Below are 15,057 nucleotides of genomic sequence, written 5' to 3' on the forward strand. Positions count from 1 at the left end.
GAGAAAATTCAATAAACAGCATTTGAAACAATTTTAATAGAACATATAACTCATTACCCACCGGGGTCTGGGCCTGTGTTGCCACATTGTACAAGAAGCCAGGTGGAAGGTGGAGGGGAGATTTGCATCTCTTTAGTGAGACCAGCTCCAGGGGTTCTGCCAGTAGCTCTTACAAATCAAGTTCAAGATGTTAATAGCCTATGCTGCATCTGTAATTAGCAGGCCTTTGGGTGGGAGGAAGAGTTCACATCCATCCTCTATTCACAGAATGAAGACACTGAGCAGGACTGGCAGGCTTCCCTCCGCAGAAGCTGGAACCACCTCGGGGACCTGCCCCCGAGGCAGGTGGGAGGTGGAGGGCTCCCTTTCCTGGGCTGGAGGAGGCGGGTGGGCTATGCAAGTGTAATGGGGATAGATAGCAATATAAAAACACCCAGATATCAACTGCCAGGGCCAAAGTGTCTGGGCCTGGCCAGTGGCCCTACCTCAAGGTCAGGGCAATGTCCTCTGGATGCCCTGTGCTTAGGTGGTGAGTGTGCTGTCAATGTGAGTGAGCAGAGGCAGCATAGGCTATCCCAGATTTCACCACATCTAGGATCTTAGCATCCTGTGCTGAAATGGGAGCCAGGAGATTCGAGTTCCAAACCCATCTCTGCCTAGCATTGGCTGTGTGACCTTGGGCAAGTCACTTTCCCTCTTGGCCTCACTTTCCTCACGTGTAAAACAAGGTAGCCGGACCAAGTGATTCCCAATGTCCTTTCCAGCTCTGGCACAAGGAGCTGTCCCTCCACTGATAGGAACGGGTATGTGACCAGTCCCAGGCCGCGCATTAGCAGAATAGGTGGCCACCCAGATGGTGTGACTTTTAGATTCCAGGAGGGCTTCCCACCCCAGGCTTGCATTCCCACCACTCCTCACTCCTTCACGTTAAGACCCCTACTGCATGCAAGAAGATGCTCAGAGAGTCAGAGCTAAAAGGTCCTTAGACATGATCCAGCCAGTGGTTCCCAGCTAGACACGTGCAGAGGCTGCAGCAGGTTGCCAGGCACGGTTTTGAACATTTCACAAAGCCTACAGGCAGTCTTCATTACCTGTGACAAAGCTCACCAAAACACCAAGGTTTTTCTTCTGCTGTTAATTAGAATTAAATTAACTCTGTGTGATTTCCCAGGTTAGCATGAGCTAATCAGAAGCCCTGATTGGTTATAGGTGATATCATAGGAATTTCTAGGTCATGGTTGGTGGATAGGATGCTGCCACCTGCATCACATGGCATGTGGTCACTGGCCAAATTGCACCTGTTTAGACACCAGCACACAGTGACAGCAGTGTCTCTCAAACTGAGAGAGCTTTGTAGAGGGAGGATACTAACAAGGGCTCTTAGTGGTGAAAAGCTGGGGAGACTGATTTCAACAGCCGCATATAATTGATAAGGAAACCAAGGCCTGTATGTTACCTAGTATGAACATCAATCAATCAGAAGAGAAAGCTGTTTTCTAGCAGCAAGGTGTGTAGGAATTCTGGATGGAGATCTTGGGGAACAGCTTCAATAAAGGGCCTTTATTGAGGGAGTGAGCAGAGGTGCTAGGCTATCTGAAACACATGAGATGCCAAATGCAAACTCCCCAACTTCCCTGGGTTCTCATCCTGTTCTTTTTTCCAGAATCTGAAAAGAGCAACAGATGTGGATTCAAGGCTGGTCTGGGCCAGGCACTGGGCTCGGGGGAAGAGGGTAGATAAGTCCCAGTTCTGCCTCATGGGCTCACTCTGACTTTCAGTCTCCTTCTCAGGAAGGCGATGAATTTGATCATCTGAGATCCTATCCAACTTGGAGGGTCTTGTCTTCCAGAGTGGATGCACTTGAGGCCAACAGGGTAATTTTCTGGCTGTACTTCTGACCCTCAGCCTGGCCGGGCAGGGTTTGGGCAGGGGGTGGCAGGATGGGGCATGGAACTGTAGACCAGGATCTAGCCTGGCTTTCCCTTTGCACAAGAGCACTCAGGGAGGCCCAGAGTTGGTGTGGTAGCATGGGACTCTTCCTTAGACCAGACAATATTCTGCTTCCTGTGTGTGATGGGAGCCACAGAACCCCGGGCCACCAGGGCCCCTCAGTCATTTGTCCAAGAGTATTCATAGAATACTTCTATTCTGTGCCAGGTACTGAGGTAGGGATACTGGGGCAACCAAGACAGATAAGGTCCCTGTTCTCATGAAGTTTCTAGTCTAACTGGGGGAGACAGACAGTAAATAAGTGGACAAATAAACACATCTAGATGCAAGCATGAGTGTCCCTGCGTGGCCACTGCCTTGGAGCTGCCCAAGAGCAGAGAGCAGGTCACAGGCTCCTGTGTGTCCCTGGAGCCCACTCCCAGGACTGGCTCAGAGTTGGCCCCCACTCAGCAAACATTTGGTGAATTGCCTGGCATGAGAGAGAAAGCATACGGAAAGTGCCCAGTCCTTCTGGTTCTGTCCATGGTAGAAGCCAGCATGTACACACAAACATCTCATTTCAATTAAACAACATTTATAGAGGGCCCATTTATGAACCAGCAGGGTCCTAAGCCCTGAGAATCTAGACATGAATAAAATCAGATCCCTGGCCCCCTCAGCTCACAGCCCAGGGCGGAGGCAGGCATGTGAACTAACCCGGAGCCCCACGGTGCTAGGATGGTGGTGGCTGTTGGTGCACCCAGTTCCCACCAGGGCAGGACAGGTAGGCTGGGGAGGGAACACAGCAGGAGGGAAGGACGAGGACGAGGAAGGAGTCACAAATTTATACCCAAATCCACACAGATGGATAAAACCAAACTGGGGAGATGTGTGGGTAAGAGAATGGCCACATGGGGGGGGGTTGGCACAAGGGCACCCTGGGAATCACCAGACCTTGGCCAGGGGACACCTTGAGGTGGGTGGAGCTGTAGGTCTAAACCTGAGAAGTTAGGCTGATTATTGTCTTGCTGTGCATATCCATCACCAGAGACAACCAATCAGTGACACACACAGACCCACAGATCAGAGGCCAGAAGGTAGGGAATCTGACAAGAAGTTTCACTGTTAGTACTTGTGCTTACTGAGGGATTTGAACCTGGTCGGGTCAGGACAGCGAGATGGAAGAGGGGGAGATGTACTAGGCCTTCAGGGAAGAACTGTATCCTTTAGAAGCTGCCTGCTTCCCCATCTGGATTTTTTGCCATCAGGAGCTAACAAATGGAAAGTGTTTGGAACACACAACTCTTGGCACATGGTAGCCCCTCAGTGAATGGTCATGTTCCATCCCCCAAAACCAGGGTAAAAGTCTGGCCTGTTCAGCTGTGACGAGGGGAACCAGGGAGACAGCCTGGAGGAGATGGCAGGAGGGTGAACCTGGGGACGTGAGGTCACGTGCCCCATGTGAACGCCAGCCCTCCTCTCCTGCACAGGGTCCAGCCTTTGTTCATCAAGTGAGAGATGGATCCCTCCTCCAGAGATGCCTTCTGCTGAAACCTTTGAGGGTCTTGTGTATTCTTTTCATAAGAGATACTATTTCTTTGTAGTAATAATAGCTCTTATAGTGCTTTCTACCTGCCAGGAACTGTTCTATCTGCTTCCTCTATAACTAATTTAATCCTCTTAACAATCCTATGAAGTAGGGGCATTTTTATTCCCATATTACAGATGGAGGAACCGAGTCCCCATGGGGTTTAGTAAATTGTGCAAGGTCATACAGTGAATAAGTAGTGGAAGCAGGATGGCACTAGACTCCATTCTCTAACCACTGGGCTCTGCCACCTTTCTGGAAAGATCTGGTTCTTTCTCCTTCGCCCTCACTGATACACCATGGAGCCCTGGATAAGTCCCTGCCCCTCTCTGTCTCTACTTCTTTCTCTGGGAAGCTAAAGTCCTGTCACCTGGGGGCTTCCCAGGGCTGTTGTAAGGCCAAGCTGACTGTCCATATCCATGCACAGGCTACACTGGGAGAAAATGGGCCCCGGTGCAGCCTTCTGGAGAGCAGATATCTCGAAGTGGATGCTCTGCATCTTGCCCCCTAGAGCAGGGAAGGGTGGTCAGTCCTCTCTGAGCCCCACCAGCAGACCCGCTGCTGGACTCACAGGCCCCTTGAGGCCTCCTAGGAGGACCAGGGTTGGAGACACTAATGAGGATGCCAGGGGAGAAAACCCTCCCTCTTAAAGTAAACTCACACAGAGAAAATCATAAACTGAGCACTCAATTTGCAGCCCGGCCAAGGCCCTCAGAGCTTAAACATATTCTTTTGGGCTATTTATAGTCCTGGAGAAGTTAGAATTTTCTGGGTAATGGGAGCACTAACAGATTCCAGCTGGTCAGGGTCTGCCAAGGACTGGCAGGGGGAAGAGTGGGAACCATGGAACCTTCTGGTACAGGACTCTGCACTTCCCAGACCCTCCTCCCTGACCCAGCCTGTGCAGGTGGGACAGGAGACAAGGGCTAGAGAGGAGCCTCTTCACCAAGGGCCATAATAAGGTCTCTCTGTGACCTAAATGGGGGTGAGGCCAGTTGCCTGGGCTCCCCTACTTCAAGGCTTTCATTTCACAGATGCTGGAAGTGAGGCTCAGAGAGGGGCAGTAATCTATCCAGTGTCACACAGCTAGTGGAGCCCAGGGAAGCTCTGGTATCCTGGCCCATGCGTCAGCATTCCTGTAGCAAACCTCAGCGCAAGACCTGAGAAGCTGGCTGGAGATGGTCCCTAGCGGGAGACAGTGGGAATTCAACATCCAGTAACCATATGCTCCAGAGCAGACAGCCCAGCGTGGGTTCCTGGGTGGGGAAGGCACGTGCTGGGTACTCTGAGAGCCCCAACTTACTTCCCTGGCATTCAAGGTTACCAACACCTGTTTTAAATATCTCCCTCTCCCCTCCCTACACAAACTCCCCCTCCTGCTACCCCTGGAACATTCCCAACTCTCATATTCCTCTGTACTCTTGTCCACACTCTTCCCACCTGGATAGCCTTTACCCCACTTTCTCTGATTAAATGCTCCCACCCCTGAAGGCCTCTCCAAGTTCCCATTCCTGGGGGCCCTGTGACTTGTCCTCACTCTGAGCTCCTTACTGGAGCTAATAGCCCACCCAAGGAGGACTGGTATAGTGGATCCTGTAGGGTGTCACCCAGATTCATGATTCAGGATGGATGGAGGCACCCCTTCCTTCTAGCTACAGGAGACTTAGTGGCTCCCAGCTGAGTCCCTCTGCAGAAGTTGCCTTCAGTCAAAGAGCATGAATTCCCCTGAAGTCATGATCCCTTCCCCAGGGCAGTGTCCCGGGTATGGAAGCCCTCCCTCCCTTTCCTCTGGCAGGACAATTCTAAGGACCAACCCACTGCAGAGCTTCCTGGCAGATCAGCTGAGGACATTGTTGCAACTGCACCTCAGTTCAATTTCTCCCCCTACCGTCCTGCTTCCCTTACCCCTCGTAGTGGTTATTCTCAAAAGCTCACTAGTTTCCATCTCAGAGAATGCTTTCCAGGAAAGCTGGTTTACCACACCTGGTAATAGAATGGTTAAGCAGATAGCCTTGGTTCAAAGAGAGATCAGCCATGTTTAGCTCCATGACCTAGGCTGAATTATACATCTTCTCTGACAATTGTTCTATCTATTAAGTGGGAATAATGCTGAGGCATTAGTTCCTATCTGCTGAGGGTTTATGAGGATTAAATAAGATGATGTATGCATGGTACTGGATATTGAGAAAGGACTTAATGTGCATTAGCTATTATAATTTACATTTAAGTTCTCTGAGGTTCGGGTAAACACGGATAGGATATTATTATCTGCGTCAAGGGGATGCTGGTGAGAATCAAATAAGATTGAGAGGCAGAGGGTTAAATTCCATGCTGCTGTGACCTAATACAGATTCAGGGGTCAAGTTTCCTGAGGGCTTTGCCCATCCTAGAGCTGTGGTCTGGAGGCCTGACCCCTCCCCCAAAAGGTGAGGATCACTGTAATGCTTTCCTATCACTGCTGTAACAAATTAGCACATTAGTGACTTCAAACAATACAAATGTACTATCTTACATTTCTGTGGGTCAGAAGTCTGGTATGGGTCTCACAGGACTAAAGTCAAGGTGTCAGCAGGCTGTGTTCCTTTCTGGAGGTTCTAGGGGTGAATCTGTGTTCTGCTCATTTGGATTGTTTGCAGAATTCAGTTCCTAGGGTTGTGGGACTGAGGTCCCTGTTTTCTTGCTGGCTGTAAAATGAGGCCTTTGGCTTCTAGAGGCCACTGCATTATTTGGCTTGTGGCCCCCTTCCTCCATCTTCAAAGTCAGTGCAGGCAGATGGAGGACTTCTCGAGGCTACCTTTTTGGTCATTTTCTATTCATAAGGACACATGTGATTTGGGCCCACCTGGCTAATCCAAGACACTTCCTCTGTCTTAAGGTCCTTAGTCACACCTGCAAAGTCCCTTTTGCCACATAAGGTAACATATTCACAGGTTCCAGTGATTAGAACACGGTGGGGGGGAGGCGGGGGTGGGCATTATTCTACCTGCCACAACCACCCAGCATGGGGCAACCTCTGACCCAAAATTCCCCTCCTCCTTTTCTAGGGGGAGGTCTGTGCAGTTCCCTGTACAGCAGGGACCTACGGCCCCAACTGCTCATCCGTCTGTAGCTGTAACAGCGGTGGCACCTGCTCCCCAGTAGATGGCTCCTGCACCTGCAAGGAGGGTAATGTGCCTTCTTTCCCAATCCCATCCCCTCAGATGTGCACAGTGCCCAGGTGGGCTGCCGGCCGAGGGGTCTGGGCTGCTCCTGCCCCACCCCCCCAACATGCAGGGTCGGGGAGCCTATATGTCAGTTTCCAGCCAAGGAGACCCATGCCAGGGACTTCAACAGCAGGAATGTAATAAAGGGGATTTGTTACCACAGTGTTAGAAGAGCTGAAAGGACTTATAAGGGAACGTGAGCAACCCAGAAAGTAGTAGCTTCTCCCACAGTTGCTACCACTTCTAGGGTGAAAGGGACGAAGGGAGGAAGTGGAGTTCCCAGAGCCTGGGATTGAGGGCCATCTGGTAGGAGCTGACATGTGGGCAGAGGGGCTACAAGATGGTGCTGGAGCACTCAGACACAGCCACCACCAGAGGCCCTGCTCATAGCAGAGAAAGAAGAGGAGATACCTGGCATCTCTCCTGCTCCTGCCCTCCCATCACCGGCCAGGTCTCCCACTGGCAAGCCCATCTGGGAGCAGCTGCAGGGGTCAGCCCCCTGGGACACAGAACAGAGCAGGGGAAGGGGAGAAATGGATCTGAGGGCAGACAAGCCAGTAACCAGCCTCAGAATGGGAAATCAGCCTATCACCAAAACACAGGGCCCTGAGATAAGTTTCCTGAGTATACCCTTGGCACAGATAGCTCTCTCCACCTCCACTGGTTCCCTGTCCCAGGTGGGATCATCCACCTATGGCAAAAACAGTGAGAACCGGGAGGCAGGAGACCCAGGTTCTAGCTCCCACTCTCTCAACAGCCTTGCTGTGTTTCTGAGTGGACTCCGAATGTGGAATGTGTGTTCTAACCTAGCAATCAGAGAAGGGGTGGTTTGGGTGTGATGCCTTGTACAGAGCTGCGGGGAGTGGGCAGAAAGGCATGCTGGGCCTAGATGGAGAGGTGACAGCCTCGTTCCCTCCCCTTAGGGTGGCAGGGCCTCGACTGCACCCTGCCGTGTCCCAGTGGGACGTGGGGCCTGAACTGCAACGAGAGCTGCACCTGTGCCAATGGGGCGGACTGCAGCCCCACCGATGGTTCCTGCTTCTGCACCCCTGGCTGGCTGGGGGACAACTGCGAACTGCCCTGCCCGGTGAGTGTGGGGTGGGGAAGGACGGGGTGGGCCCATCAGCCCCCCATGCCCTTTCCCTGTAGTTTTTTCGTCCACAGAGGTGCACAGAGAAGAGCACTGGACCAGGTGGTGGGACACTTGGATTCAAGTCTCAGCCCTAGCTCTAACCTCTCTGTCCTACTTCCAGCCTCAGCCCTCTCACCTATAAAATGACAGATACTTAGCAGATATGGTGATGTGGCCTCACTTTCCCCTGGGTGCTCTTGGGAAACATTGTTGACTCTGGCACATTTACCTGAGCCCAGATGTAGCTTCAGAACCCTTCATGACACAGTGCTACAGGACAGCTCTTACTAATCCATCAGAGTTGCCATTCCTTGATGATAATGTCTAAGCTTCTTTCTGGTTCCAACAGTCTATAATTTTATGATCAAGTTTGGGAGGACTAAACCAAGCATTATCCAGTAATAACCCACCTAGACTTAATCCCTGGATCTTAGTCTAAGATACAAGTTAAGTTAAACCAACTGATAGGATATTGTTGAATGAGTCCTACAGTCCTGGGTTCCAATCCTGCCTTTGCCTCATCCTAGCTGTGTTACCTGGAGCATGTTACTTCACCTCATCTTTAAATTTTGAATATAATGGAACCATCTCATAGAGTTGTTGTGAAGATTAAGAGAAATAAATTATATGAGACTCTTGATACCTGATGAGCACACAACAAATGTTGACCGCCACCTTCTTACCCACAAAGAAAAAATCATAGTCATTCCTCACATGTGATCAATGTTTTAAAATCTGCAAGGTGCATTTTCATTTACAATTTTAATTAATGATCACTACAGCTCTCTGAGCTTGACCATTGAGAGGTAGGGCAGGACCAACACCTCCCTCCTTCCAAACTGCATACACTTCGTAATGCAGCCAAAGAATTATCTGGAGTAGCTTCACTGGATCCCCAGTTATAAAAAGTGCCACCACAGTGCTCCAGCCCCAGTTTCTCTTCATCCTTGCTGGGCAGTGGCTCAGTTTTGTCATCAACATCCAAAAGAAGCATGAGAACTTCTGAGGGTCTAGGTCTCGTCATTTCTCTCTCCCCCTTCTCTCCACAGGATGGCACATTTGGGCTGAACTGCAGTGAACGTTGTGACTGCAGCCACGCTGATGGCTGCGATCCCGTCACAGGCCACTGCTGCTGCCTGGCCGGATGGACAGGTAACCCACTCTGCCATGCCACATCCTGGTCCTGTGAAACTGAGCTCTTGGTATTCTCCTGCTTCTCTTGACTGTTCCTTCTTTTTTTCCTTCACTTTTTCTTCTTCTTGCTCCCTACCTATGCGCCTTTTCTTTATATCCTCTGGGCTTCAGTTCTCCATTTCATTCCCTTTAAGTAAACAAATATTAATTGAACACCTAGTATGTGCAGGCTCTGTCCCTAAGGGTTAGGGACAGACCAGTTTAGAAAAATTCAGGCAAAGGTGTGGGTGCTCAATCTGTGTTTGCAGAGAATATGGTGGAGAGGGGGACAGGGAACTTTCTCCTTAGCCCAGGCTCAGACTCCTGGCCCTTACATGTGTCCTGGCAGCTCACCTCCTAAATAGATGTTAAATCCATCCATTTCTCACCAGCCACTGCCACCACCCTCATCCACTGAGCACCATCTCTCAGCAGGCACTGCCTTGGCCTCCCGTTTTTCTGTGGGCCTCCCCTCTTGTACAGCTGCATCCACTCTGCACATGGTGGCCAGATCCGTTCACATCAGTCCCTGCTCAGGATGCCTCCATGGCTTCCGATGACAGTGATCCAAAATCCTTACAGTGACCTGGGGTCCACATGGCCCTGCGAGGCCCTGCCCAACTCCTCCACCTCTCTTTTGTGCCCTCCCATTACTCACTTCACTCCACCACCTGGGCCAACCACGCTCCCTGACTCCAGGCCTCAAATGTGCATTCCGTCTGCCTAGATCACTCTTTCCCCTTCTCTTCACCTAGTAACACCTTCTCATCCATCATATTTCGACGTAAAGATGACTTCCGCTGGGAAGGCTCTCTCCCCCGATACTACCACCTCCCCAAACTGGCCAAGACTATGAAAGAGCACCTTTAATTAATTCTCACAGCATTTTGCTGTACTTACTTCAATTGTCACTGAACTCTGATTTGAGTAATGATTTGTTTATTATCTGCCTCCCACCTTGACCATCAGTTCTGTGGAGGCAGGGACCACATCTGCCTTGTTCACCACTGTATCCACTGCCTGCCACACACTGAGAAATGGTTAAGAACACAGAGCTGGCACCAGACCTCCTTGGGCAAGTCCTTTACCCTCTCAGGGCCTGAATCCTCCATCCATAAAATGCAGATAATTATAATCCTTATAACTACAAGATCATTTTGAAGTTTAAATGAGTTAGTACCTGTAAGCGCTAACAGTGCCTGGCACATAATAGGTGCTCACTAAGTGTAAGCCACAAATACAGTGTTAATGTTATGTTAATGAACCCACTGGCCATTCCCAAAGTGGTGGACAGCAAGGGTAAAGAAATACAGGCATTGCTGGCAGTGTGGGTCCTCAGATAAATAATTCACACCAGGCTGCTGAGCAACCTCTGTTCTCTGCAACCAGAAAGTTTCTGAGCAGCTGAGGGCCGGGGACATTGCTTCCTCTGTAGCATCTCCGACCTGACTCCCTTGCCCTGCCGCTTAGTACAGAGCTAGGCTCCACCCTGGTTACTGGCACCCTAGACTCTTAGCTGGAGCCAAATGGAAATCCATTTTAATTTTTCATTGCCTTAATTTCGAGTGAACCGATAAGATTTCAATGACATCTGGTGCTTAAAAATTCTGTCTTTGATGGACAACCTTTCAGCAAGGTCTCTGCTGTTCTAAAACTAATTTCCCCAAACGTGGTCCTGAAGTCATTTCAAAGGAGCAATTGATGTCCTGAGATTTGTCAAGCAGAAGGAAACCAAGGAAAGACAGTGAGGGCACAGGGTAAAGGCCCCAGCCTCCTGCTCGGCAAGCCCCCCCCCCCCCACTGCTGACTACCGAGCCCCTGGCATGTTGCTTGTGCCTAGGCTCAACACTTGTTTTTCTTTGCTCTAAGCATGGACATGTCTTCTCCCCTTGGCCCCCTTAGCCACACACTTCTTGACTGGCATGGTATCTAATTCACCTTGCCCTGCACATAGTAGGTGCTTACCCAGTGTTTATTGAAATAAATTGAAATAAGCTGGCCTATAACCATATATGGCCTTTCCCCTTGAAGTGAAGGAGACCTTGACGATGTTCCGCTCCAACCTCCTATGCTACAGATGAGGAAAGGCAGCTTCCCAAGGTCTCAGGACATTAGTTCCAACAGGATGGGAGACACTGGATTGCATTGTAAAGGGGAACCATTTATTCATTCAGCTAGCATTTATTGACTTGAGCCATTACCAAGTCTTTGTTTGGCAGCTACCATGTGCCTGGCACTGTGCTAGGTCCAGCAGTAAATGTCAAAATTCAACAGCAATAGCCCCTGGGCACCTACTGTGTGCCAGACACTGTCCTGGGTACTAGAGATGCAAAAATGACCAAGATCATTTCCCTGCCCATTAGGAGCACCTGGATAAAGAGAGTCAGAAAGAAGTGTCAAGAAGCCATAGTCCCGGTCTTCACAGGACACATATATATGAAATATTCAAATGATAGGTAGGGACAAAGCATCTATCAAATAGATGCTTGAACCCCTAGGCAGACATTCAGGAAGACTTCCTGGAGAAGGAAGACCCAAAAACCCAAAACAGTCCCTGAAGGATGTGGGCTGCTGAATTGCGGCTAGCCTTGTGACATGAACTAGAGGTCACAATATATAGATTCTTAGCCTAGCTTTACCCACCAATGTAGATGTGTAGGGGGCCCTGAAAGATAAAGCAGGGAGATTTGCTAAGGGTAAGAATGGGAGGGATCCCTAAGGGGGATTATTATCCCCATTCAACAATAGGGAAAACAGGGCCTAGAGAAGGCAACTAACTGATGATGCCACTTCTCTTCACAAGCTGTAGTTGGAGAGCCTCCCTTTAGGTCAAGGTCAAGCCCTTTGACTGCACTGGTGCAACTGGCTTTTTCCACACAAGGGGAAACCCTGGACCCTTCTCCCCACTTAGATGCCAATATCTTAAGTTCCAGGGAGTTCTTAGGACATATAAAAACCTCAAAGAGGAGCCCCACACCCACAGAATCAGGCCTAGACTAGAATAATTGGCAGATCCTAGAACCCAGTGTGCCCTTGCAGCCATCTGCAATCTGAGCATAATCACCTTACACCTGTGGTTCTTAATCTCCAAAAAAGAGGACAACTTTTTGACATGAAAACATTTGGAGGGTCCCACACATGAGAGTAGCTGTACTTTTTTTTTGTGGTACGCGGGCCTCTCACTGTTGTGGCCTCTCCCATTGCGGGGCACAGGCTCCGGACGCGCAGGCTCAGCGGCCATGGCTCACGGGCCCAGCCGCTCCGCGGCATGTGGGATCTTCCCGGACCGGGACACGAACCCGTATCTCCTGCATCGGCAGGCGGATTCTCAACCACTGCGCCACCAGGGAAGCCCGAGTAGCTGTACTTTTAACATCCACTGATTTTGGGGAAAACATGATAGCAACAAGCTGCCATGAATTCAGGGGTGCTTTTGCATGCATTGTGTTTTATTAATCACAGTAATATCTGCATACAGTTTTAGGGGAAATGCCTACAACTATGGCAAAGAGCCTTGGGCAGCCTAACCAAGTGTGCTTGCTGCACAGGAGGGACTGGAGGCCCCCGTCAGACAGTGAAGCTCCTCCACAGTCCAGGGCGCCTCCCAAGAGTAGCAGGGTCCCTCGGCCTGCAGTCTGAACAGGCTGTTTTCAACAACCACAGGCCAAAGAATTCCTTGGGGCAGATCATGGCTTTTGGTTTTAAACAGCTTTGTGGTTTCCCTCGCCCCAGGCTCCCCTTCGGTCCATCCGTGTTGAAGACTGTATTCCCAGGAAGAAGCTCCCCGCACCCCGTTCCCTCCATTCAGAGGCCTATTTTCTGCAGAGTGGCATCTGAAGCCTCCACCCTGCTGCAGAATTGAGTTGTCACAGGGAGGGGAGGCCCAGGGAGGGAGCATGGGCTAGACTGAGGTGCCGGAGGAGAGTAAAGCCTGTTGCCTCCCCTCCCTCTCCACTCTCTCCCTCTGTTCTGCCCCCTCGCCTTTCCCCACCCACCCAGGTAAGCTTGTATAATTCCACCCTGCCTCTAAACTGGTCCCACCACTCTCCTGCTGCTGCTAGGGCCAGCTCTGTTCACTGAGCCTGAATGTCTTCCTCCCTCTTTCTTCTTCTTTCTCACGATCCCTTTCCTTATAACAAGGCAGACGTGCTTTTTAAACTAATTCTGCTCCTCTCTGAGCCTCTGATATTCACCTTCCAAAGCCAAATTGGTCTCCTGGGTCCCCACGGTCCATTCACCTTACACGTGGCGGACTAGAAGCCTTTCTGCCTGGGAGGAAGCCCCATGCCAGAGCTGGGCATCCAGCCTCAGGCCTTTTAAAATTCTTCTCAGCCTTCAGGCTGTAATCACCCCAACACATATTTCCTTTCTCTCAGCTGAAAAAGACCATGTAGGCCTTGCTCCTCTTTCTTTTTGACAGATTCCATCCCTTCCCGCAGAGGCCCCTGTATGTCAAACTGAAGGTCATTAAATCAATTTTTGGGGTCACAACTAGCTTTTTTTTTCTTAAAGACATAGAATACATCATAGTGCAGAGAAAACATCAGATTGCATCACAGTGACAGTAAATGTCATTTGCAAAATGTTGGTTTCTATTATACACGTGTGTGCACATTTGATATAAAATACATATTGCACTGAGGACTGTTGTCAAAAGAATCTGAAAAGACCCCACCCACTCTCTAAGCCACTGCCCAGGGACTGGTTGGCTAGGGCCCAGCAAGGATCGGTGGCTCCTGGGCTAACATTGGTGGGCATGTAACTCACTCCCAGCTCATGTAGCCCCTATAATGGCACTCACTTGCTGCACTAACCTTGGATTCCAGCTAAGATGTCAAAGACAAAGGAAGCCCTTCATGATCTGATCCCTTCTGATTCCCACAATCTCATCTCTTGCCGTATCCCATCATGTACTTTATGGTTCAACCACACTATGCTGTTTTATCTTTCAAGGCGTGATTCTCTCTCCTGCCTCCTGCTCTTTGCACATAGGGTTTCCTTTGGTCAATTCCTCCTTGGTCTTTAGGACTCAGTTCAGGCATTGCCTCTTCCTGGAAGCCCTCCCTGACCAGCAAAACTTCTCTGTTTTTCTCCTCCATATTCCCAGAATGTACTGTGTGTGCCTCCACCTCTTCTTACTGCATAGTACCCCACCCCATTCTTCCTTTCACCCTCGCCCCTTACCACTGACCTGAGTCTGCCTCTGGCCCACAGGCGTCCACTGTGACAGCACGTGTCCGCCCGGTCGCTGGGGCCCCAACTGCTCCGTGTCCTGCAGCTGCGAGAACGGCGGCTCCTGCTCCCCAGAGGATGGAAGCTGCGAGTGTGCCCCGGGCTTCCGAGGACCCTTATGCCAGAGAAGTAAGGCTGAGACCCTACCCCGCAGACCTCAGACAGCTCATCCTCCCCAGCCTTCCCAGCTGGAACTAGGACTGGCCTGAGAGAGGCTGGGCTTACACACTCAGTCCCCATCAAATCCCTGCCTCTAATCCCCATTCTCCTGGCCCTGACTTTTCTGTCCCCAAGTTCAGCGCCTAGCCTGGCTCCCCAGTAGAAACAGGACCAGACCACAACTCCTCTCTGTAGAAAGGGACAGGCCCTCCCAGGTGTGGGGCAGACGCGACTCTCCCCATGCTTCTGAGAAGCCTCTCTTCATCACTGTGTGGGACTGGACAAGTAGCCAGGCTGGCTGGGGCCCCTTGGGCTGCTGACCACCATCTCCCCTTCATCCCCAGTCTGCGCCCCTGGGTTCTATGGCCACAGCTGCGCCCAGCCGTGCCCCCTCTGCGTGCACAGCAGCGGGCCCTGCCATCATGCCAGCGGCATCTGTGAGTGCCTCCCCGGATTCTCCGGAACCCTCTGCAACCAAGGTACTGTTTCCAGGGGGAAGGTATGTGGACCAGCGAGACGATGAGTCGCAGGAGGGAAGTAGCAGGGAAGGAAGGTTCAGGATTCTCATCATACTCTGTGGAGGCAGCTCCTTGGCTCTTCAGGGCTTAGGCCTACCTTAATAAGAATTGGACACACCACGG

The 15,057-nt window shown here is 50.8% G+C and overlaps 1 protein-coding gene and 1 long non-coding RNA gene across 12 annotated transcripts in view; one reads left to right on the forward strand and one right to left on the reverse strand.

The window, feature by feature from the left end:
- MEGF11 (multiple EGF like domains 11) overlaps positions 1 to 15,057 on the forward strand; it is a 366,564-nt gene that overhangs the window by 326,029 nt on the left and 25,478 nt on the right. For all 11 annotated transcript variants that reach the window (XR_010839780.1, XM_067029616.1, XM_067029613.1 and 8 more), the window contains 5 exons: positions 6,562 to 6,682; positions 7,644 to 7,807; positions 8,902 to 9,004; positions 14,240 to 14,386; positions 14,761 to 14,895. Coding sequence is in view for 10 of the 11 variants with exons in the window: in XM_067029616.1 (XP_066885717.1) it covers positions 6,562 to 6,682; positions 7,644 to 7,807; positions 8,902 to 9,004; positions 14,240 to 14,386; positions 14,761 to 14,895 (670 nt within the window). In the remaining variant the exon portion in view is untranslated. The remainder of the gene's footprint in view (positions 1 to 6,561; positions 6,683 to 7,643; positions 7,808 to 8,901; positions 9,005 to 14,239; positions 14,387 to 14,760; positions 14,896 to 15,057) is intronic.
- The window catches only part of LOC136793835 (uncharacterized), a 51,157-nt gene that overhangs the window by 11,064 nt on the left and 25,036 nt on the right, over positions 1 to 15,057 (reverse strand). The window lies entirely within an intron of this gene.

Source organism: Kogia breviceps, chromosome 3 (assembly GCF_026419965.1).
Source record: "Kogia breviceps isolate mKogBre1 chromosome 3, mKogBre1 haplotype 1, whole genome shotgun sequence".
Taxonomy (NCBI): Eukaryota; Metazoa; Chordata; class Mammalia; order Artiodactyla; family Physeteridae; genus Kogia; species Kogia breviceps.